General features: G+C 37.1%; 4 protein-coding genes across 21 annotated transcripts; 2 read left to right on the forward strand and 2 right to left on the reverse strand.

Annotated features, from left to right (window-relative positions):
- The first annotated feature begins 551 nt into the window (after positions 1–551).
- On the forward strand, positions 552–1,802 carry LOC126728129 (uncharacterized). Its single transcript, XM_050433999.1, has one exon. It carries the CDS (start codon positions 552–554, stop codon positions 1,800–1,802), a length of 1,251 nt encoding a protein of 416 aa, XP_050289956.1.
- A 6,811-nt stretch (positions 1,803–8,613) lies between these two features.
- On the reverse strand, positions 8,614–24,101 carry LOC126725818 (putative disease resistance protein RGA3). 18 transcript variants are annotated; one of them, XM_050430776.1, is made up of 11 exons: positions 20,549–24,101; positions 20,008–20,147; positions 19,681–19,903; positions 11,993–12,081; positions 11,645–11,867; positions 10,875–11,005; positions 10,203–10,407; positions 10,057–10,107; positions 9,716–9,894; positions 9,527–9,630; positions 8,614–9,437 (listed from the first exon to the last, which is right to left on the reverse strand). In XM_050430776.1, the coding sequence occupies exon 1, from the start codon at positions 24,000–24,002 to the stop codon at positions 21,534–21,536; it is 2,469 nt and encodes an 822-aa protein (XP_050286733.1). In that variant the 5' UTR covers positions 24,003–24,101; the 3' UTR covers positions 8,614–9,437; positions 9,527–9,630; positions 9,716–9,894; positions 10,057–10,107; positions 10,203–10,407; positions 10,875–11,005; positions 11,645–11,867; positions 11,993–12,081; positions 19,681–19,903; positions 20,008–20,147; positions 20,549–21,533. The 18 variants fall into 18 exon arrangements, 15 of the variants coding, with proteins under 15 accessions (XP_050286733.1, XP_050286732.1, XP_050286734.1 ...); XM_050430775.1 differs by adding an exon at positions 11,302–11,414 and having other exon boundaries at positions 11,645–12,081; XM_050430777.1 differs by having other exon boundaries at positions 11,645–12,081; positions 19,681–19,838.
- On the forward strand, positions 15,723–16,629 carry LOC126728130 (uncharacterized). Its single transcript, XM_050434000.1, has 2 exons — positions 15,723–16,080; positions 16,172–16,629. Exons 1-2 carry the CDS (start codon positions 15,723–15,725, stop codon positions 16,627–16,629), a joined length of 816 nt encoding a protein of 271 aa, XP_050289957.1.
- Positions 20,595–21,386, reverse strand: LOC126728131 (probable disease resistance protein RF9). The gene has a single exon (XM_050434001.1). The coding sequence runs from the start codon at positions 21,384–21,386 to the stop codon at positions 20,595–20,597; it is 792 nt and encodes a 263-aa protein (XP_050289958.1).
- Positions 24,102–25,706: the final 1,605 nt, after the last annotated feature.

The following is a 25,706-nucleotide window of genomic DNA, read 5'->3' on the forward strand; positions in this document are numbered from 1 at the left end:
ATTTGGTTCTTCTTGGAATGCAGACATGAATTTTGCGAAAGGGTTGATTTTTACTAATAAAGAGGCGGTGAAACGTGCATTAACAATTTACACCGCAAAGCATAATAGAAACTTTGTGACTAGTGGGTCGACCATAAGTAGACTGTCTGTGAAATGTAGCAATGAATCATGCATGTGGTACGTTGGGGCAGTTGTGATGCCTGAACTCGGACTATGGATGGTCACATCTTATAGGGGTCCTCATAGTTGTATGCCCCTTGCCACGGCCCTTGATGGTAGAATGATGGATTGTAATTTTCTAGCAGCAGAATTTGTTCCATTGTTGGAAGAGAAACACACGGCAACAATTTATCACCTCAGACATTTCATTAAAGGGAAGTATTATGGGCATATTCTTTCTTACTATAAGATATGAGATGCGAAACAACGAGCTATTGCAAAGATATTTGGGGATTAGGAAGAGTCTTACCAAAGGTTGACATTGTAAGCCAGTGATCAGTATTGATAGGACCCATTTGTATGGTAAATATCGAGGGGTATTGTTAATTGCAATGGCCACCGATGCCAACAACAAGGTTTTGCCTCTTGCCTTTGCCGTTATGGACAAAGAGTCAGGGTCTAGTTGGGGGTGGTTTTTAGAACGCCTCAGGAATGCACTGGGGGATGTGATAGCAGATAAGGACATCTGCATAATTTCTGACCGACATAAGGGTATTCAAAGTGCAATTGCAAACTGGCCTAGACATGATGATGGACGACAACAACTAGTTCACAGATATTGCCTTCGACATGTTGCTAGCAACTTCAACACGCATTTTCAAGACGCCACTTTAAAGTCATTAGCCTTGAAAGCGGGGTATGCTACTCAGGAAGCTAAATTTGAGTTGTACATGCAACCTATCAAGGAAGCTGAGATCGAGGCCCTTAGGAAGAAACGGAGAACCGAGCTGCAGGAAAGTGAACCCGACTCATCCATCATGCCATACACATATCTAATGAACGAGGACCTAGACAAGTGGACCCAACTACATGATAGTGGATACCGTTATGGGGCTATGACAACCAATGTCTCGGAGTGCTTCAATGGAGTACTCAAAGGTGCCCGTGGCCTACCCATTGCTGCAATGGTTGAATTCACTCATTGCAAACTTGTTGCGTATTTCCATGATCGACACAAAGAAATTACTCATGATCTCTCAAAGGACAAGGTATGGACTAAATATGCCTTAAAAATCTATGGACACAACCTACAAAAATCAATTTCACACCAAATAAATCCGTTTAATAATCTGAATGGTATATATCAAGTAATTACTACACACAACATCTATAGCTCTAGAGGGGGACACCATAGTTACGAAGTAAACGTAATGGCCAGAACATGTGATTATGGAAAGTGGCAAATGAGAAAGATCCCTTGTTCACATGCAATTAAAGCTCTTCAGTACTTGGGGCAAGATGCGACTGCATATATTGACCCATGTTATAGTTTGGTGAACGCCATTCACACCTACTCATATGCATTTGTGGTGCCAAAGTCAGATTCATTGTGGAGGGATGTGGATGGTCCAAAGTGGGTGCCTGACCCAAAACTGTTGCGGGGCAAAGGTCGACCTGTGGCGTCTAGGATACGAAATGAGATGGATGGGGTTCGGCGAGAACCGGGAAGCCGGAGGCCAGATTCTGACTTGAGGGAGATTCAGCAAAAGCAGAGCTGTGGACTGTGTCATCAACATGGGCATAATCATAGAAGATGTTCGCTTTCCCGTGGGGCTTCGACAAGTAGTAATAATCCAAACTAGGTAAGTGATGCTTTTATATAAAATGCCATGATTGTATCAATTAGCCAAGTTGCGTAGATTAGTACGTATGTTTTGGGTTTTGGTATCTAACAACAATATTTGAATTTTTGCCAGGCATGCAAATACTCGAGTTTGGAATGGCATTGTAGATGTCAATTGGGGTTCTCTTTATTATGTATTTGAACTTACTACTGGGTTGTATCGGCACAATTATTATTTTGCTTGTCACTGAATGAACTTGTAATTGAAGTATTTTATATCCAATGTACCTGTTTCTAGATTGTGATATTATGACTGTTTAATTTTGTCTTTCAATTTTAAATTCCCACAATTTTGTAGTTTATATTGCTTACTACTCACTAGAATTCCTTGTTCCCATAAGTTCCTAGAGGAACACATATAAGCATTTAGCATAGAACTTTTGGCAGAAGAACATGCATGACTTTTTGAATGCTGTTTTTGAGCATCTCTGGGTGCAACATGGCTAGCTAAAGCCCATGCTCCGTGTCTATATATATATGTACACATATGTTCATTTTCTATTTTTCTACAATAGTACCACAAATGGCATAAAATTGAACTAAATTTCTTAAATTTGAATATGCACCCTATCGCCAGACTTGTCGGCAAAAATTGTGTTTGCCAGGAGTGCTAGGATATAACACCGTGTATATTGATGCACAACCACCTCTGCTGCATCATCGGACAACCCTTCGTCAATTTTTTCTAGTAGCTTCTTAATTTGGATCCTTTGTCCTTTAAACACATTTTCATTAATAGCAATTCCAAGCAGACTCCGACATTCATTAGCCCATGTCAAGTCAGTTGTTCCAACAATTGCCTCACCATCGATTGGAATCCCCAAAAGAACCTCCACATCTTATAATGTGATCGTTGTCTCACCATGTGGCAGGTGAAAGGTGTGGGTTTCAAGCCGCCATCGCTCAACGAAGGCCGTGATCAAGTTATGATCAATCTCTCTACCTGGGGTCCTATATAGCCCCTCTAATCCAACTCTCTTCACAATGTCGACGATACGATCATCCACCACTATCCGGCATTGTTTTCGAAACTCGTCATTACGACCGCGGCATTTCAGTGGCCCTGGATCCTGCACATGATAGAACTATGGTGATGAGATGCAATATGCCATAACCTTTGAATATATGATTGTAGTTATTGATCCCAAAAAACAAAAATAAAGCAGTGATGAAGGGACCTTAAAATATCAACCCCAAAAAGAAAAAAAAAAAACCAAAAAAAAAAGCAACAACGAGAGAAAAATAAAAGAATGCAATGCACTTTATACATTTGTCTAGTAATGAAAGGCTTCCCATGCGACCAGCCTATTGCTGCCTCTAAACCAGGAAAAGTTAGATGGAAAATAAACAACCTAAATAGGAGAAAGTAAAAGAAACTAGAGGCAAAGGCTAGCATTCTCAATAATAACAAGAAAAATTACTGCAACAACCACAACCTGAACAACTTCTTGCCAAGCAACAATAAAATTATCACAGGTCACATTGCTTCAAACAAAAATAACTCTTATGAACCTAGGATTGCTTTGTTCATGTATGCACAGACATCGAGTTTATGTACACAACACATTCATGTACACAACACATTTAAACGTACTCTTACTGACATCTTCATTTCTACACAATTTTAAGAGTTTGTAAATCATGGCATTTTTTGCTGGTCCTGACATTTGTTTTTCTTTCCTGTAACTAAGCACAAACTGTTCAATTGTTTCATCTAGGTGATTAGAGGCCTTGTCATAGACAAAGAGAGTGGTAACTTGGTTAAGGCTAATTGATTTGGTTATGTAAAGAGGGCTATGCATGGCACCAAAATGCTATCCACTCAGGCTATAAGGTATGTATTTAAAACTTGTTAGCTTGATTATGGAAATTGTTATAAGGAAAGTTGCCTACCTAGTTTCTGAACTGTGGAGCAATGGCGAGGTCTAATTGCACACATATAAAGTATACACCGAGATTATTAATTGGCTAGAATATGCTTATACAAAATGTTGATCATGACCATTCTTTTGGGGAGACAAAATAAATAAATAAGGCCAAGGTATTATAAGCACATGGACACAGTATCGTCAGTGTTTAGCAGGAGACTTAATATACTTGTAAGTCTCAATTGAGTTCAGTTTATTTATTTATTTATTTTTGATGTGATTAGTTTAATTCATTGCATTCTACATAGCAATTTTAGCATCACAAGATTGTAATGTAACAATGAATCATTACTGCTGTTGTGGTAAGTAATAAGTAATGACATTCTTTTAATAATGCTGGTTCATCATTCTTCTATTGAGGGTTGCCTGGTTGCATTTAATTTTTTACGTATTGGAATATTTGGAACATAACTATGATCCTTTTAGCCTAAATTTCATACTTTTAGCATTAGTTTCATCTCAAAGTGTTTTTCTTGGTTTTCTAGATGAAAGAGTGAATGGTAGCAAAGTGTACACCCACACTAACAGTCAACCAATCTAACTTAACTCAACTAATGCGCATGACCATGCATTGAAAGCTAGTAATACCATTGACAAACTTAGAATTTCAGAAATGGGAAGAAAAAAAAAATCAACATAATGTAAAAGGATAAGAAGAGAATATTCAGCAAGTGGTCGGTTTTAGTTTTTACCTTGCCTTCCCAAACAGCGCACGCTCGATGTGTTTTTATAAACCTCAACACCGAATCATCAATGGGCCCAGGACCAAACTCATCAGGGAGCTGAGCAGGAACAGCAGCCATACTGCACGAAGTTTAGGGAGTCAAGAGTAATATAAGCACATGTTAAATTGGCAAGGATCCCAATTTCTTGCACAAACGATAAGTATTCAAGAGCTTCAAAAGCTTTTCCTGATTTTCCATGGGACTCAATTAGAGTCCCAAATATACGAGTGCAAAATGGTGATGAATAAAAATCTAGTTGACTACTTTCTAATTCACAAAAAAAAAAAAAAAAAATTCAACCACTTTTTCAGAATCACCAATTCTCATATAAGCTTCCATGATATGGTAAGAACATTCAGAATCCGGAACAACTCCAGTAGATCTCATTTTCCCAAATGCTACAATGGTGCTTCTATACATATCAAGCTTGTTGTAGCCTCTTATTGCAGAACCAAAGGCCAATACACTGACTTTACCATTAGAGTTGAAAACTTCAAGCAAAGTCTCAAAAATTTTGAATTTTCTAGCTCTAATGCAACTACTAACCAATTTTGAACAAGTGGAACTATCAAGCAACACATTATAGTTCTTGAAATCATTACAAACTAGAAAGAACAGTTCAACCATAAAGTCCATATCAATAGCTTCCTTCCAACATAAGTAGGAACAATTTAGGGCCAAAAAATAGAGCTTTTTTTGGGGGGGGGGGGGGGTGATGAATTCAGTGCAGGAGGCTGAGGGAAACAGGTAAATTACAACCACCTGAAAATCTGAACCATGAAAGCACACACAAAGAAGCACTATAAATCTATAATCAACTATTACAAGCTATGACAGTGTATCCTTCCCTCATTACTTTCCCTGAGTCTAAGATCCTCCATTACATTTTTATTGGTGGCCTGAAAGAAGCAAAAGAGGTCTTTGAAGCATACAAGTAGTGCAAAGATGTGTTGTTATTTTTATATCTGTAATATATAGGTAAACTTAGATAGAATATGTTAGGTGCGGTACATTAGATTCTCCAATTGAATTCAAACACTTGGCTGCATTGACCAATAAGATAAGAATAATGTCATCTTTTCCAATACTAATTAAATTCAAAAAGTGTTTGAATTTAATTAGAGAATGGAAAACCTAATATACTGCACCTAAAGTATATAAGTTTTACCCATTATACACACACACACACACACATATACACTCTTCTAACCATGCATTTTATCATGAAATATGTTATATTCATATAAACACTCAAAATCCATGAGCATTGACTCTAAAGCATCATAATTTTATGTAACCTCATCATTCCTTGAAAATTGTGTGTCCAATACCCATTAATAAAAATTGATATATCAATCAACCCCAAAAAGGGACCAGTTACTATTCCAAAATACCCAAAAGTTACACTTCAGTAGTTTCAATCCAAACTAAGCAACTTGCATGCAAATAAGCGCTAGCCCTCACAATTTGATTACATTTGGTCGTCAGAAACTTTATTTTGCTTTACATTTAAAGAGTAAACTCAGCACTACAAGGAATATTCATTTTGCATACATATATCCTAAGGAAAAAAGTTTCTTCTCAAATGGTTAAACACTTAAAATGTTAGTGAAAAGGCACATCTAATTATCTATAAAAAAAAATAATTACAAATTTGGAAGGAACTATATCCTTTTTGGGACAAATTCCCTGTTCCAACACTAACACAATGTGTTGCATGGGGGAAACTTTTACAGTATCAGAATGCAGGGACGCATCTAAAAATGGTATCTTTGTGATTTGCTACAATTAAACACATTATTTTGAATAAAAAAGTGTTGACTATTATCAAGAATTTCAGACATATTCCATTTAGTAAGCATTTCAGACGTGTTCAACTCAGAATGTGTTGTGTTGACAAGTTTTCAAACGACAAGCCTGTGATGGTAGAAACACCCTACACTACATATCATGAAATGTGCCCAAACATAGATGCATGTACCCACAAATGTGAGCAAACATAACAAACAAAAGAAAGATCCTGGTCACAACACTACCTATCAATGCAGAGTTAGCAATACCTCTTCATCCAAAAGTTTTTAAATAGTTAAACTCACTAAGATCCTGGTCACAACTACCAAACGCGGGCATGCATACATTCCATGGTAAAATGAATCACCAATGAGAATATTATACAAAGGATTCAACTAAGCCAAAATGGATTTAATCACAAAATCAACAAACGATGATCGTTGTCAAATACAACAACATTTAAAGAAAAAAGAAAGAGTCCTTACTTGTGACGGCGAGAGGTAGCGACGGCAACGGTGACGGGAGCGAGAAGCAGCGATGGCGACGGGAGCAGTCGGCTACGGTGCCGGCGACGGAGCGACAGGCTCGGAATGAGAGTGTGAGAGAGAGCTCGACTTCTCGTGAGAGAGAGAGACTAAGAGTGAGAGGGAGAGACTGAGAGTGCTGTGTAAGTTTGAACTTAGTTTTTGTGTTTGGTTTTTTTGTGAGAGGGAGAGACTGAGAGTCAGAGAGGGAATGAGAGAGTGCTGTGTAAGTTTGAACTTAGTTTTTTTTTTTTGTGTTTTGTGTGCCTGAAAGTGCTTTTTGAGTGGTGCCTGATGGTTGACACGTTTTACACATAAATCGAGTTCAATGAACTCGGTTTGCAAGAACAGAAACCGAGTTCATTGAACTCGTTTTCCAGTCTTGCAAAACGAGTTCATTGGACTCGATTTATGCGTGCAAAAATTAAGTTCAATGAACTCGGTTTGCAAGAATAGAAACCGAGTTCATTGAACTCGTTTTCTAGTCTTACAAAACGAGTCCAATAAACTCGATTTCTGGCATATTGGACCCACCACAGGTACTAGCAAAATAGCAAAATCGAGTAAAAATTACTCGATTTCATAACCCAAAAATCGTCCCCTCTAAGCTCAAATTGTTAAAAACCAAAATAGTTTAAAACGTTTCCTAACTAATGATATTGTTTGGGTTTTGTTGTTATTTTCTAAAAAAATCCGAGAGAGAGAGTGAGAGAGTGTTTTGGGAGTTTGAGGTGAACGCGCCTACAGAGTCTATAAAAGCAAACAAAAAGGACCAAAAGTTAAAGAAAGAAACGGCGTGTGTATATATATTTGGAAAACGGTATATATTTTGATTATGTTTTTATGGTATAATTTTGGTGTGCATGTCTTCGTATATGCTTTTAAAAAAAAATTTATTTTAATTTTAATTTTTACACGAGAGTAATGATTAATCCTAAAATTGTTTCGGTTGAAATTATGAAATTGTGTTTACAACTAATATTTTGTGTGTTATTCTAAAAAAATAAACAAATAAATAAATAAATAAACTAAACTAAACTAAAATAATGTGTGTATGATGTGTGGAACAGAGCTTGATTCTAACCACTAATATGAGGATGATATTTACAATTGTCATTTGCAATTTATATAATTCACTTAATTGAATTAATCAAGTGAGTTATACATATTGCACATAACGGGACACTTGTCATTTTTCTCTTGGTAGAGCCCATGGATTCAAACATATTTGAAACCAAACATTTCCCTATTTTGTGTTAGACATTATTTCAACCCCAATTCTTTAAATATATATTTTTTATAATAAAAAAACCTATTCTAGTAATGAGGCTCTTCTTCCCTCCTTTATTAAAACTGCTATAAAAAATCGGAATACTTTTATTTTAGATGTGGGACTCAGGAAAGTAAGATCAACGATTTAACATGTCAAGAAAAACTGGTTTTTTGGGCTTAGGAAGCACATATATGTTTTTTTAATTTTTTTTGGGGGATAATTTATTATGTGGAGGAGGAAATGTATGTTTTGAACACAATTAAGCTCTCATAGTAAATTTAACCTATTGTTAAATTTGATGGCTATGATATAAAAAAGAATAATAATGATGTGTCATTTTTTATATATAGCTACACGTTGTCAATGTGAGAAAGTTAGGGTAGAAAGTGTCCAAGTTGTGGATGAGAATAAGACTAGATTTGGAGTGAAACATATGTCATAGAAAACTTAATACTCATGCATCTACCCCAAATAGTGACTAAAGGACTGATGGACATGATTCTAGACATAACATGTAAAAAAAATCAAATAACACGTCTCAAAGGGGAAGCTTATTCATATAAGAACAGTTTTGTGTACATAACCAGTTCTATAGTATACATGGTGCAAGGTTGCACCTCGCATGACATCCCACAAAAGATGTGGCATGGAACTTTGCAATAGCCAATAGTTGAAACATAGTGTGCTGTTTCTGTATCACGATGAATGATAAATTTATTCAAACAATGAGATAAAAACAATTCCAACACAATACTAACAGAAGAAGCGAACACCATTGCAGACTTCTAGCCAATCCTTCTTTTCATAACCCAACGAGCTCTCACAATCTAACAAAACATCTTCAGAAGACTAATATAAACCAAAAACAGTAGGGCTGTTTAGCTTTTCGATTACAAAAATTGAAATTTGTGCATAGTCCTTGGGCTGTCCCACTGGTGCTCATATGTGCTGTAGTTACTCTTGGGACACATGATTAGTGAATATAACGCCACCAAGAGATACATGCATCATAGGTGGTACTGATATATAAACCAATTATAGAGCCTCGAAATACGACCAACATACAACATGATCCACCATTTACAATCAAAATTAAAGAAAAAAGATGTGCTTTCTAGCTCACATCACACTCATTTAACTTCCATCATCACAATAGGGCTTATCTGGTTCTGAGCAGTATATTGCAGCACAGACGCATTATAACAAAGCTAAGGAGTGGATACTACTTCAAACTTTGTCCACAACTCTTTCTTTAGAGTATTCTCATCCAGATGTTTGCCTCTGTGAATCACACTTTTTGGTTCCTTCCACATTGAGTGTTGTCTATAAATGGTAAATTGCCACCAAGGTGTTCTGTAGAAAGAAAGAAACTTATATTTTTTAATGGGAAGAATAGAAAGTCTAAAACAAAAAACAAAGAACAAAAACAAAAAAAACGATACCTTGGTTACAATATGTGCTACTTTGTAGAAGGCCACATAGGATATTGTCTTCCTTTGGTGAAGACAAGTTTATTTGCTGATTGAAAATGTGTCGTTATAGGCATCTGCCAGCCATAGCTACATTGTTCAATGATTTCTCATCAAGTGACTCTAGTAAGACACAAGTTTTAGGAGGGCACATGAACCAACCTGGCGATGCTTCTAACTTTTGCTTTCCTGTTCCAGGTTTATAAGCCTGCTGAATCCCAAGAGCTCCAGAAGCCTCAAAGTGAGACCCTCAGAAGCATCACTAGCAGAGGATGTGGAAAGTGGGGAACTACTGCAATGAAACTGGAAATGGAGCGGCCTTATACCTACCCTATAATTACCTTTATGAAAGGACTCAGATATAGGTTCAAACAAAACACAAGACTTAGGAGGTAACATTTCAAGCATTGATTTTTTTTCCCAAAACACAACTGAAGATACAAATACAGATTCAAACTGTAAAGTTTTAATCATTTCAATGGCAGCAGAATAAGAAGGCTTACTTGGAGTTGGCGTTATAAGAATTCTTTCAAGTAAATCATCATTTATATCTTCTAAAATAGTACCAAAAGAATTAATGATGGGCCCTGATGTTTGGGCAATAATGTTTTTGATGTGGGGAGAATTGTGAGCAGAAAAAGTTGTCTACCTCTCTCAATAGTGCAGTCAGCACACCATAATACAAGGGGAGGAGAAATCATGAATCGAACTTATTTTGTCGTGGGCTGTCAACAGCTTCGCTTTCAACTTCATTAGTCAAAACTACTATTATATTTGCATCAGTAAGCCAACTGATTCTCACTCTACAGGATTAGAGAGCAGCTTCCGAAATCTGGAGAACCATGGCTACATATCTAAGAAAATGATAATCCATATCAAGGGGGGAAAAAGTATGCAAGTGTGATCTGACATATGTAGGAATATGGATTAACCTTTGAAGAGGAGAGTAGTTCAGACAAGAAATATGTGAATGATTCAATCTCTTTTCTCCTTTGTTTGCACAACAAGCTATATAATTAGCAATAAATCAAAAAACAGTTGTATTTTTATATTTTATTGACAATCATGTGCTTAAAAATATTTTATCTAATATGGTTTTAGCGGCCTCCAACATATGACATCATAGATAATCGGTCCTCTATCTAGCATTCACATAATATCTAAATTTTCTGTTTATCTTTTTGCTGTGAAGGTTTTGCACTAATGATTAATATTAAATGGTGCATGGAAATTTAGGAAAAACCGATAAAAAAATGCCAGGATAGAATTCTAACCCCAGTCTCTATTTATGACATGACATAAGCATTGGATGGTAACAAACCTTGTGTGAATCTGCAGCTAGCATCTTGAAGAGCCAGAATAGACTCAATGTAATTCTGTAAGAAACCTGTTCCTGTAGTGGTCTCTGCTTGAAGAGCCACCTCCAAGTGGTAAAGACAAATCATCTTTAATCTGTCATTTCATAAATCAATTCATGTATAATTAGCAACAAATCAAAGAAAACCTCATTCAAAAAGGAATTCTATCCAAGTGAAGCAATGAGAACAACATAACTAAATGGTCATTTTCTTGCAATTAACAGCTAATATTGTCCAAACATAAAATAGTTTAATGATAAATGGCTCAACATGGTAAAGCAATAGAAATACACACACACACATTGCTACTGCAGAAAGGTATTGATAGTTCTCCAAAACTAGAAAGCAGCCAATTAACGTATGTGCAAAATGTCTAAATAATAAACTCACCTGCAAAAGATACCACTAAACTGTGACTATTCAAATGGATGAGTACATCTATCTTTCTCTTTCTCTTAAAAAAGTCATTGGTTCCTACACTTTCTTAGCAACCAAACAGAAACCTGGATCATCCAAAAGTCAACATCTCAAAAAGCCCAAACTCACTCACTGATGCTCACATAAATCTTGTCAAATCAAATAGTAAAGAATCAGAAAAGAGTAAGTTTATTGACATTGTCAAGATATAAAGCAAATTAAAATTGTTTGCCACATTTTCATTTTTCTTGTACAGAACCCAAGAAACAAACAGGCATATCTCTCCATTTTGTGTCACTGTGAGTGTTAGTTATACCTGGTGCAAGAGAGTGAGGAGATTGGACTGAAGGAGCAAAAGGTAATCAAGCATATCGTCTTTACACCACTTATGAGATCTCTTCTTCAAATTCACAGCTTCGAGAACCTTCCACCATTGTTGAATATGTCTTTCAATGCCTTTCTTCTAGACTTCGATTTCATTTCATTTTTCATTGGTCTGATAAGGAATTCAGATGCCTTTGGGTTTAAACTCATAAGACCTGTAAGTATTGTAACATTGAAGTTTGATGATTAATTAGCAACTTCATTTTCAAGTCCTCAACGATCGAGGATGCATTAGTTTGCAGTTTGGTTAAGTGCCTAGCTCCCCTTTCATGTGCCATACCATATGCAAGCTTTGTTGTCATTATGATACGATACAGGAGTTTCTTCTGTAGGCCTTTGTCAATGTATGCTCACGCCTTGAATATTTTCCTGATCACAAATAATGCTTCACTTGATACTGGAATTTGATGATTGTTATAAATAAGAACAAACAAAATACGATAGGAAAAATACATATCATGACAAGAGATTAATGCATACTATGTAACATGAAGCATACATAATAGGTGGGACAACAACCGGATACACATGTTTTTTGTTTTTTATTTCTATGAAATTGTATAGTGAATAAAAAACTGTCATCCTAATTGATAGCCTCAGCACGACTTATTTTATATAGGAGGTAATACTAGATTTACATAATTTGTTCATAGTAATATTGCATTGTTATTTTTTACTCTATTTTTTATTTTTATTTTTTTTTATGAATGAAGGATATATTAACAAGGAACAGAGTAACAAAACACACCTAGTACATTGAAAGAGACACGAAAATATCATTGAGAGAGTAATGTAATACCGTTATACCACAATCCCATAGTAACATAAGAAAGAAATTTATTTACCAATATTGTTATTTAGTTATTATTTTTTGAGGAAATTTTGAAGGAAAAATAGAATATTTTTAATAGATATAAAAGAAAAAGATGAAGAAGACAGGTAGAAGAAGTTACTCGAGAATTAATTTTCCCTTGATTGATCATCCTGTCCCACTTATTAATGATAATAAATAGAAAGAGACCCGAAAAACTGGGATTTCCATCTCTCTATAGACATCTCTTGGCAAAAATCCTCCTATTTCTGCCTTCTACATTTGCACATCAAACACAGGGGAACTATATTCCACAACCTATTTCTGAAGGAACGTGGTCTTTGTTGCCAAAATTGAAGCACTCCTCTCACCAAATGATAAACTTTGGATGCTGAGGCACATTGAGATTAGTCACATAATTCTCTGGTTTGTTCGTGTCCTTGGTTATCATGGGTGGTTCCATTTTCTTTTTGGTCGAATCCAAAACGTTTGAATTTTCAGTAGAGGAGGGAGGTACTTTCTACTCTTTATGTATATTTGAAAGATACAAGGATTCTCTCCGGTCGGTTTTCATGGGAAAAGATAGTGCTTTATGTCTGCTATCTTATGTTGAGGATCTCATGTCAAATACTCGTCCTGAAAATTTTGCTAGAACCTTCAGGGATGGTAGTAAGGTTTTTATATTGCAACTGGGATTCAATGCACATGGAAGCTTTCTTATGATCTCTGAACTTCTTCATGGTCGTCGGAAGGGCCTTATCATTGTACCGGAAGGAAAGCTGGGTTGTGGGTGGAGAGGTTTTGGCTTTCATCTTCATAAGGCTATTGCTCCCGACACTCTTGGTGTTAAACCACCATCTCAATCTGCCCTGTTCTCGACAGTGCAGACGTTTAGAAATCAAAAATCCTTTCTGTCGGCAGCGGTGGATGGTCATCGGAAAACCAATGGTGGACGCAGATTAGGAAAGCTTGCAATGCCCAAAATTCAAAATTCAATCAAATCATATCAATCTATCAAGTCTAGCTTGAGCAGTCAGAAGACTCAAAACCAGGATCTACGTGAAAGGGGTGTTGGGTAGGTAAGCGCGGTTCCTAAGGCTGAAGTCATGCTTGAAATAAAGGACGACGCTCTTAATGGTGTTGATTCTCCTTTGTCCCTAGAAGTTTCTCTATGTTTGGTGCGTGGGCTGAATGGCAAGTGGGATATTAAGGTGTTGTTTGGATGAGTGAGTTTTGAGTGATATGATTTTGTTTTCATCACTCATCATCCAAAATTTGTGGGATCCACAGAAATTTTTTTTGTTTGGACACCGTCACTCATGACCCATGACTCAGTTTCCATCACTCAATTCTCTGATTTTTGAGTTATGAGTTATGGAAACTGAAAACACATTTTAGCTGTTTTCAATTTTCATAACTCATAACTCAATGACATTTTTGTAATTATACACACATGGAGGGACCCACAGCCGCAACTTTTGACCTTTGACTCCTTTTTTTTTTTGTTTTCACTGGTTGGTCTTCCGTTCTTTTTTTTTTTTTTTCTCCACTGATTCTTTCTTCACTGATTCTTTCTTCAGTTCTTCGTCTCTCTTCTTTCTTTCTTTTTTTTTTTTTTTTTTTCACTGATTCTTTTTTCAGTTCTTCGTCTCTTTCTCTTTCTTTTTTTTTTTCACTGTTCGGTCTTGACTCCTTTTTTTTTTTTCTTCACTGATTCTTTCTTCAGTTCTTCGTCTCTCTCTCTCTCTTTTTTTTTTTCTTTTTTTTCTGGGTTTAGTGAGTTTGGTTTTTTTTTTTTAATTATTTTTTTTTCTCACTGGGTTCAGTGAATTTAGCTACTGGGGGTTGAAGGAAAAAAAAAAATAATAGCTACACAAGGTACAAGTATGGGGCCCTCAAATAATTGAAAAATATTGAGTGATGATAAGTGAGTGATGGTGCCAAACAGGATGGGGTGTTTTAAGTGATGAGTGATAAGTAATAAGTGATGAGTGATGGGTGATGAAAACTGAGTAATGAGTGACCATTTTTTTAAACCAAACAAGGCCTAAGTGCTCCAACATTAAGGAAGTGGGTTGTTCTGGTGCTGGGCCCACGCAAGATATTTTTAGGCCCAATGTTCTTGCTGAAGCTTCCCCACTTAACCCACCCCAGCCCCACAAACTTAAGCCCAAGCCCTCTATGGTCTGGCAACCCAAAAGAAAAGAAAAGAAAAGACCACCAAATCTTCTCCGATGCGAGCAACCCAAATTCCAGGGATGTCGAGTCCATGCAAGAGACCCAACCAGACTTCTTTGCACCCATCGTTTGTGCCTCTAATGACGTCAATGGTTTTCGACGTTTGTGATGTCGCCGCTGCTCAACCCCTCAACTCCGACAAGATTGTTGAAGCCTGCTTTGAGTTTTCAGCGTCGATTGACTCGTTCCAAATCTCCGATGTAGTCGACTCTGAGCTTCTCGGCTCCGACAAGTCCGAGGAGGCCATGAATGGGTCGGCATGCACCTCAGATGGCGATGAGAGCTTACTGCGTGACCTTCGACTGACTCTCCAGGAGCATTCCGGTAATATGGTCAAGAAATGGGGGGACTCGGAGTAGTGGGTTCTTGAATTACGCGATGGGAGGAGGGTTGCGGTTCTGCTTCAGATCGCTTTGCCTCAGTGTGAAGCTACAGAGGTTTTGGAAAAGCAACAACAGCTGGCCTTAGTTACGTTGGAGTCTTCTGACGTTACGAATGTGTCATCGGCTCTTTTCGAAGAGGATGAAGTATTGGTGGAGGATGGGGTTTCGGATACCTACTCGGAGGAAGCTGATCAGCCCCTAGTTGTTGATCCAATTGCTTTTTCTCTACCTTCAACCATGGCAGAACAATCTCTTGTAGATGAGGAAAGTGTTGTGAGTATGGATACTTCACAGAGTCAGGAACATTATTCCGATTGGTTTCAAAAGAGATTCAATAATTTTGATAGCTTCCTTGGCACGTCCCTTGAGGGTTTAGAAGATTAAGCAACAAAATTTTTACTGGCTGTTGAAGCTGAATTATTTCAAAGGGCTGAGGTGAATAAGAAATCATGTGGTTTAAAAGGTTCGGGGGTGAAAGGTTTAAGAGAGTTGAAAGGGTTGTTTAGTTCCATTAATTATGGCTCTTCATCTGCTAGGCGATGTGGTATTAATAGGAATCAGGTTCTTTCCGTTGCTCAATGAATTTGAAGCTTATTTCATGGAATGTCAGAGGTCTGAATGAAGTTGGCAAGAGGCTTCAGATTCGCAACTTGTTGCGATCCTGGAAGGTTGATATTGTGTGTTTGCAAGAGACCAAACTAGAGTGGATTACGAGAGGTATTGTTCGAAGTATATGGAGTTGTCCATATGTAGATTGGTTGTACTTGGGCTCAGATGGTGCTTCTGGAGGAATTTTATTGATGTGGAATAGCCGAGTTGTGGAAAAGGTGGAGGAAGCGGTGGGGCATTTTTCGGTTTCTTGCAAGTTTAAAAATGTTGGCGACCAATTTGAGTGGGCTTTTTCAGGCGTTTATGGGCCAAATTTGAACAATAGGCGTAAGTTGATGTGGGAGGAACTAACCGGGTTGATGGTGGGATTTGCCTTGGTGTCTGGGAGGGGACTTTAATATTATTCGCTTCCCTTCAGAGCGTTTGGGGGCTGCTAGCTTCTCCAGGGCTATGTTTGGATTTTCTGACTTTGTTTCATTGCATGGGTTGATGGATATTCATATGGAAAGGGGCCTTTATACCTGGTCCAATTCTTCCTCCGCTTCTCGGCTAGACCGGTTCCTTTTCTCCCCTACTTTGGCAGATCACTTCACTCAGTTCACCCAAAAAAGGATGTCTAGAGTTCTTTCTGACCACTTTCCTATATTGTTGGAGGGTGGGAGTCAGCAAAGAGGTAAAATTCCTTTCCGTTTTGAAAATATGTGGTTGAGGGTGAATAATTTTGTCAACAAAGTGAAGATGTGGTGGGCATCCTATTTGTTCCAAGGAACCCCAAGTTTTATTCTTGCTAAGAAGTTGGCTGCCTTGAAGTTGGATTTAAAAAAGTGGAATGAGACCGAGTTTGGCAATGTCACTTTTAAGAAACAAGACCTTTAGAGCAAACTGAATGGTTTGGATGCTAAAGAGGAGACTCATAGTCTATCTGTTGAGGAGAAGTTAGCACAAACTAATCTTCGTACAGATATTGAAAAGTTGACTCTTATGGAAGAGACTAGTTGGAGACAAAAGTCTAGAGTGTTGCATTTGAAGGAAGGGGATGCCAATACCAAATTCTTTCATAGAATGGCTAATTCTAACAGAAAAAATAATGGTATTGAAAGCCTAATGGTTAATGGTACCTTGTCTTCGAATCAGGGTATAATTGCAGACTACATTACTCATTCCTTCATGAATCTGTACTCTAAGTAGCAGGTTGAGCAGCTGTTTTCGGATTCGTTGGTTTTTCCAATGATATCTGGTGAGAATGCGGATTGGTTAGAGAGGCCTTTTGAAGAGGCAGAAATTTTTGATGTCATTCAAAGTTTTCATGGTGATAAATCCCCTGGTCCAGATGGCTTCCCTATGCCTTTTTTCCAAGCTTGCTGGGGGATTGTTAAGCCTGATCTCATGGCTGTTTTTCATCATTTTTTTGCCAATGGTCAGTTTGAGAAAAGTTTAAACGCAACTTTTATTACTCTCATTCCTAAAAAACATGCGGCTAATGAGATTAGAGATTTTCGGCCCATTAGTTTGGTTGGAGGGGTTTATAAAATTATTGCTAAAGTCTTGGCTAATCGTCTCCGCTCGGTGATGGGGGATTTAATCTCAGCTTCTCAGAATGCTTTTGTGAGGGACAGACAGATCCTTGACCCTGTTCTTATTGCTAATGAATGTCTTGACAGTAGATTGAAGTTTGGGATGCCAGGGCTGATTTGTAAGTTGGATGTTGAGAAGGCTTTTGACCATGTAAACTGGAATTTTCTGCTGCAGATGTTAGAAAGAAGTGGATTCTCTGCCAAATGGAGACAATGGATCCTCTTTTGTCTATCTACTGTCCGTTTCTCCATCTTGATTAATGGCTCTCCTTGTGGATTCTTTGGTAGTACTAGAGGCTTGAGGCAAGGTGATCCGTTGTCTCCATTGTTGTTTGTCTTTGTGATGGAAGCTCTTGGAAGAATGTTGGATAAAGCTGTTCATGAAGGTCACATGTTGGGTTTCAGTGTGGGTAACTTGGAGGGAAGATCCAAGGTGGTGTCTCATCTCCTTTTTGCGAATGACACACTAATCTTTTGTGAGGCTGATTTAGATCAGATTTTGATTCTTCATATGATTCTTATCTGGTTTGAGGCGGTGTCAGGCCTAAAGATTAACCTGGGCAAGTCAGAATTGGTTCCGGTTGGGGTAGTCAATCATATTGACCTTTTCTTGGTTGTTCTTGGCTGCAAGCAGGGCTCTCTCCCAATGAAATATCTTGGTCTTCCTTTGGGTGCTAAATTCAAGGATAAGACTATATGGAATCCAATTCTGGAGAAAATGGAGAGGAGATTGGCGGGTTGGAAGCGCTTATACTTATCCAAGGGAGGTAGAGTCACCCTAATCAAAAGCACCCTTTCTAATTTACCCACTTATTTTCTATCTTTATTTCCTATTCCTGCTAGTGTGGCTAACCGAATTGAGAGGCTCCAGCGGAATTTCTTATGAGGCAGTTTTGGAGATGATCCTAAAATTCATTTGGTTAAATGGGCTACTGTTTGTTCTCCTATTTCTTCGGGTGGCTTAGGGATAAGGAAGACAAGACTTTTCAATGAAGCTTTGCTTGGGAAGTGGCTTTGGAGATTTGGGATTGAGGAAGATGCCCTTTGGAGACAAGTGATAGAGATAAAATATGGATGTGTATGGGGGGGCTGGTGTACCAGAGCTGTGATTGGCCCTTATGGTGTTGGTTTATGGAAAAATATCAATCAGGGATGGCCTTCCTTCTCTCGCCATATTCTGTATGATATTGGTGATGGGTCTAGAGTGAAGTTTTGGCAGGACCGGTAGTGTGGAGAGACATCTCTTGCTGTTAGATATTCGGACTTGTTCAGATTTTGCAGGAATAAGGATGCCAGTGTGGCTGAGCTTATGATGTCCACCAATGGTGTCCTCTTTTGGGATGTGAGATTCGTTAGGGGTGTGCATGCTCGGGATCTAAAGGCTATGTCTGACTTCATGGAAACCATTTATGGTTCTTCTATAAGGGGGCTAGGTGAGGATAAAATGTGTTGGATTCCTAGCAAAGTTAAGGGTTTCTTGGTTAGTGATTATTATAGAATTTTAGTTGGCTCCGCTTTCTTTGGGTTTCCTTGGAAAAGTATTTGGAAGCAAAAGATTCCCTCTAGAGTAGCTTTCTTTGTTTGGACTGCTGCCTTAGGGAAATGCTTGACGATTGATAATTTACGTAAAAGGAAGGTGTGGATTTTGGATTGGTGCTACATGTGTAAGAGAAATGGTGAATCAGTTGACCATCTATTCCTTCATTGTCCTTTTGCTACGGATCTATGGTCTATGGTTTTGAGTCTTTTTGGAGTTTCTTGGGTTATGCCACACACTGTTTTGGGGCTGCTACGGTGTTGGCAAGGCAGCTTTGGTCGTCATCGAAATGGTTTTATTTGGTCTATCATTCCTCATTGCTTATTGTGGTGGTGCCTTTGGAGGGAGAGGAATAGTACATGTTTTGAAGATTCTGAGAGATCTATTCCAGACCTCAAGCTTCTCTTTTTTAGAACTTTAAGGGATTGATTGTTTGCTTTGCAAAATAAATCTTTCACTTCTTTTATTGTTTTCCTAGACTCTTGCAATTTTTGTATTTGATTTCCTTTCCCTTGTTCACTTCCGGTGCACTAGGGTGTTCCTTTTTATCAATATATCTTATTACTTATCAAAAAAATGATAATAAATGTTGGGCAATTGGTCTCCTATCTCCCTTTGGCAACGTTGGCTGAGATTTGGACTGTTCTGGATATGCAGTTGCTTCAATGTAGCTATAGGAAGGAAGTCTGGCAGAGAAATTGAACTATTTGTCAGATTTAGGTCACAAATCTGACAAATTTATCTACGAATATTGTTTGTTTTTTGTGGAAAAAGAAAGAAAGAAAGATACGAAGAAGACAGAGTGAAAGAAGTTACCTTATCTGAATGGATGCGACTTGCAGAGCCCTAATCGAACTGAGATTCAAGTTTGCATTGGACGACCATCTCTTCGCACACTTCTCCCATCAATATGAATGATGGGTATGTGAGAAATGTTGGGCCATTGATCTCCTATCTCTGTTTTGCAACATTCACTGAGAATTGGATTGTTAGAGATTGACAGTGTCAGTAATGGAGTTGCAAATTCAAACTCTTTAACCTGCAATGTTAAAGCTGATGATTATGAGCTAAATCCTCATGCTAAATATTTATTCTAGAAATTTAATAGATAGAAGATTGCATAAGTTGCAAATGATCACATACCTTGCTGGCCTTTCATTTGTCAGTATGTGATACAAAATGCAAGCCTTTCTTTTGTGGGTGCTTTACAAACATGCATCCATACATGCAAATTTTCTCCAGCACAAAATATGCTTCTCGTTTGATTTCTAGTTTAATAAGGCCTACAAAATAAATATTTAGCTTGAGAATTTTACCACAAAGAAAACACTTTAACAAAGAAGAGTCTTCTTGTCATTGGTATGAAGAAGAAAAACCATATAAAATAAAAATACAATAAACAAAGGTAACTTTTTTTTTTTTTTTATAATCATAAAACAAGACAACATAATGAAGAACAAGGGATTATGAAAATAATTAAGACGCAGTAGTAAAATCTCCAACACCTTTTTGTAATTTTGTGAATAGTATTAGTGGGCAAATGAAATTGAACTATTTGGTCACAAATCTGATGAATTTATCTACGAACGTTGTTAATTTTTTTTTTCCCTAGACAAATAGAATATATAATTGATATAAAAAGAAAGAAAGTAAAAAAAGAAGAAGTCAAAGTGAAAGAAGTTACCTTATCTGAATGGATGCGACTTGCAGAGCCCCAATCGAACTGAGATTCAAGTTTGCATTGGATGACCATCTCTTCGCACACTTCTCCCATCAATATGAATGATGGGTATGTGAGAAATGTTGGGCCATTGATCTCCTATCTCTGTTTGGCAACATTCACCGAGAATTGGACTCAACCAGATCTCCAGTGTCTTCAATGGAGTTGTAGAAAGGAAGTCTGGCAGCGACTTCAGCTTGGGGCAATTATAAATTCGCAATTCCTGAAGACGTGGCATAATAGTGATAGTAACACCACTTTCTTGTGCTTCTTCTTCTCTCATTGTTCCTCCAATCCCATCCCATTCTTCCCACTCTTCCAAATTACAAAATTCAAGAGACTTTAAATTAGGGAATAAGACAAGCGAAGAAGAAGAAGATGATGAAGTCAATCCCTTCTCGTCGTCTATCTTCTTCTTCTTGTTGTTGGATTCTTCTTCTATTCCCAAAAATTCAACGCCCACCTTTTTCACTCTATGGCCACACTGTATCTCTAATGATTCGACCAACAACAGCTTCCCCAAAGGGGGCAAATGCTCTACTACGTCGTTATTCAGATCGAGACTAAGTGTTTTCAATCCGGATAATGTTGCCAACGTCATCCAATTGGAAATTCCACAATTGACACTCAATTCCTTTAACGAAGTTGTCTCAAGGAAGTTGGGCAGTGCCTTTAGCTTTGGGCATCCCCAAATATCCAAAATCTGAAGACGTGGCATTATACTTATTAAAACAGAAACACCACTTACTCCTTCTTCTTCTCTCCTTTCTCCCATCCCATCCCATTCTTCCCACTCTTTCATATCCCAAAATTTGAGAGACTTTAAATTAGGGAATAAGACAAGTGGTGATGTTGATCTGTTCTTCCCATTGGCTTCTTCTATTCCCAAAAATTCAACACCCACCTTTTTCACACTGTACGCTTCTATTAACTCTAATGTTTCGAGGAACTACAGCTTCCCCAGAGGAGGCAATTGCTCTAAATTAGGCCACTTCCAAAGCTCAAGCCTTTTCAAATTGGACAAAGACTTCATCCAATTAGGATACACTCTACCCATGTAGTTATCAATCTTTAAAATTTCCAAGTTTGGATGTGGCTCTAAGGCTTTAAGAACGATTTCATCATTCCTTACACTTTCAATCTCCTCAACTTCCTTGTCAAATGGTAGCCTCAACTCACGGAGATGCTTCTTATCTTTAAGCTGTGCATTCTCGGCCTCTTGTACATCTGTTACGTTTTTCAAGCCTTCTATTGAAAGAGACCCTTTAAGGCGGTTCAGATTCTTCAATTCTCCAAGTTTACATCCGTCAATATCATCTATACCACCTACTGTGAAAGTGTTTAATGTTCTTAGATAACTCAATCTCCCAATCCCTTTTGGAAAATGAACCAAATATTTAGTAACAAGGTGTCTTAATTTCTTTAGTTTACCCATCCCTTGGGGTAATTTCTTAATTTCTCCACATCCACTAATATTCAAAGTTTGTAAATTACATAAATTACACATTGTTTCAGGTAATTCTTTAATTTTATAATTATTTGATAGATCGAGCAATCTTAAATGTTTCAACTTTTCAACTTCATTTGGAAGATTCTCAAAGGAATAATATTTCAAAGTCAATGCTCGTAAGCATGTCAAATGCTGGAATAAATTGAGTGGGAAGACAGTCCTCTTCCCCAATGTAGTGGAAAAGAGAGTGCATACATTTTTTGCATTATACATAGACATAGGAAACTGTGTTTCCCCTATTAATTCTAATCTCAAATGGCGAGCACTTTTACAATTTGTCCCCAACTCTTTGTCACCATCAATTGTGAAACATTCCTTTGATGTCATTAATTGGGCAAAGTCATGCACAATATCATGCATTTTACATCTTACTATCTTATCATCATAGTTGTCTTTCTCAAAATCTTGGAAGAAAGAGCGCATGACTAATATTTCAAAGTACTCTTCTCCTATGTTTTCCATCTCTATATCTGGATTTACGCCAAGATATCCTTGTGACATCCATAGGTAGATCAACTCATTTCTAGAAAACAAATAATCCTTTGGGAAGAGAGCACAATATAAGAAACAAGATTTTATTGCTGAAGGTTGTTCATAATAACTCAATAATAACGGTCCTAAAAGACATTTTTGAACATCTTCTAATTCCCATAAATTACTATCTAAAATTTTCCTCAATTCTTGTTTACTTCTCTTGTTGCGCATGAGACTTCCTAGAGTCTTTGCAGCAAGTGGCAAGCCTTTGCACTTCTTTACTAATACTCTACCAAGTTCTCCTAGTTGCTCATCATCCTTCTCAATAGATGCCATTTGACTACATATCAACCAACAATCTTCGTCAGACAATACGCCCAATTTAATTGTATAGGCACTTTTCACCATTTCTGCAACTCTAATATTACGCGTGGTGATTAAAATTCTACTACCTAGGTCACCACATTTGAGTGCAAGTTTGAATGGCTCCCAATCGTTGAATTCTTCAGTCCACACATCATCTAAGACAAGTAAAAACTTCTTCCCCCTAATCAACTCACAAATTTCTTTTATTAGCCCTTGCAAATTAATGGAGTTGGAGGAACCACCTCCTTCTTTAATGATTGCTTTGGCAACCTCACACTTGTCAAAAGGATCGGATACACAAACCCACATTTTTTTCTCAAAAATGGCAGTTTGCACCTTAGCATCATTGTAGGCTAGTTTGGCAAGAGTGGTTTTTCCAATGCCCCCCATGCCTACTATGGAGATGACATAGGGGCTTCTTTCTCCTTCACTACCCCTCACTTCACTACCCTCACCCGAAAGCTCCCTCACTTCACTACCCTCTCCCAAAATCTTCCTCACTAGATCATCCCTACGCTCATCACGACCATGTATTTCTTTCACATCAACAAGGGAGTAAGTCTCTAGTCGCTCACCTACTTCAGTGCTAGTAATCGGCCCAAACACAAAATTGTACCTCCCTTTCTCTTTGTCTATCTCATCTAACGTTTCATTCAAATTTTTTATCTTGAAAACAATGAAACCACGCTGAACAAGCTCAGTAACTACTCTGAAAATCCAGGAAATGCAGGTGGTGCAGGAGGACCATACCTTAGCAGTAGCAGTGGTTGTTTCAGCCTTTTCTTCTTCCTCCTCAATTTGTGCTTTAATGATTGCAGTTTCCAACTCATCCAGCACGTTGTCCATGTCGTAGGCTGCTTCTTTGAGCTTATCTAACCAAAGTTTCACAGCTTTCTCATTCACTTGTCTTTTGTCAGCATCCTCAAGCACCGCCTGGATAGCACAAAGTGTGCTCTGAAGCTTTCGGACTTCTTTTTGAAAACACAGGAACGACTTCAGCTCTGGCCATACCCCTTCAACAAGGAGTGAACCCGACTTTTCCAAGAGGCCAGAAACTATAGCAGTCATGCTTGAAGGTGGAAATTTTGATTGAAAAATGAAAATACAAGACACAGAAAGTGGAAATGGTAATTGATAAATGAGAAAATGAAATAGCTAGCAGTAGCAGAGGTGTGTTTGTTCTTCTATTGTCCTTTCAGAATTTTATAACGATTGGCGACGTCAATCGGTCAATGACTGCCAATTTTGTTACCTGACAGTCCTAACCAATAAACTACTTGTATAAGCAACCAACCACATTCACAGTTTTGTTAAATAACCAATAAACTACTTGTATTTATGGCATTATGGCATCCATTTGTATTTAATTAACAAAGAGGGCATTTATATTCAAGAGTTTTGGTACCTTTTGGTCCTAACCGGTACTCCAATAGACTACTCATCTAACGGTCCTAACCAACACTTTTCAATTTATTAAAACACATTTTAAACAATGTCAGTGACATAAACTACATTTTAAAAAATTTAGGATAAATTATGGATTTGGTGTATAACCTTTTGGTTGTGTTTCTAATTTGTTTGTTTGTTTGGTTTTTTTTTTTTTTTTTTTTTTTTTTTTTAATATATGCTAATGTGTCAATACACGAGGCCATCTATGTGGCATGAAAATAATATTTTATTTTGGCCATTAGCTAGATCAGCATTTTTCATCTATCACTTAATGGCAGAAATTATGTTGACACAATACCAAAAGATTAGGGACCAATCAAATTGTTTCATTGGCTGTCGAACTGGTGCTCATTACTCAAATGTGTAGTTACTCTTCAGATATGCTTTTTTAATTGAAATGATTGCTTCTTTAAATTCACAGCTGCAAAACCTTCCCCCATTGTTGGATACATCTCTCAATGCCTTCCTTCTAGACTTCGATTTCACTTCATTTTTCATTGATCTAACAAGAAAGTATGTCCATGTTTGAAAATTTGCCTGATCACAAAAAATACTTCTCTCAATACTAAAGTAGTATAGTTTGATGTTTGGTCTAATTAAGTACAACAAAATAGGATAGTAAAATGCATATTATGACAAGAGATTAATGCAAAATATGAGCAAGAGAACATATGAGTACAAATTTTTTGTCTTACTTTGTGTTCCACCAATCACAACTTACCAAGTATTCATTTTAATTTTCCTTATAAAAAAATCAAAATTTAAAAAAAAAAAGGAAAAAAAAAAGAAAAAAAAAAAAGAAAGAGAACAAACACAATGGCATGGATAAAACCAGGATTTCATCTAAAGAGTCAAAGGATATCCTAAATTCTCTTTATATGAGAAAAATTATGTTGTTATATCTCATCTATTATCTAATTTCAAACCTACACACACATATATCACCTTTGAGAGAAAAAAATTATATAGCATTTGAATAAAAAATGAGTTAATAAATTGATGACTATGATAATGAGAGAAAAATATAAAACTTTGAAAAAAAAAATGCAAACACCAAAAATTTGACACGAAAATGACACTTAAATTCAACTCTTTCAAAATTACTCAACATTATGTTTTATTGACCATATATACTGAAAAATTATCCTCAATTTTCTTTCTTATTTTTTCTTTTTATAATTGAAATTAGTAAATTAATCAGGAAAAATTAAAGAATAAGAAAATAAAGTACATTGTTTCCAATCCTAAAATTTAAGCCTTTTCTAGTCAAGAAAATAGAATCATTAATGTTCTCAATCCAAAATTTTCCTTCTCTTGTCAAAT

Source organism: Quercus robur, chromosome 5, assembly GCF_932294415.1.
Source record: "Quercus robur chromosome 5, dhQueRobu3.1, whole genome shotgun sequence".
NCBI classification, from domain to species: domain Eukaryota; kingdom Viridiplantae; phylum Streptophyta; class Magnoliopsida; order Fagales; family Fagaceae; genus Quercus; species Quercus robur.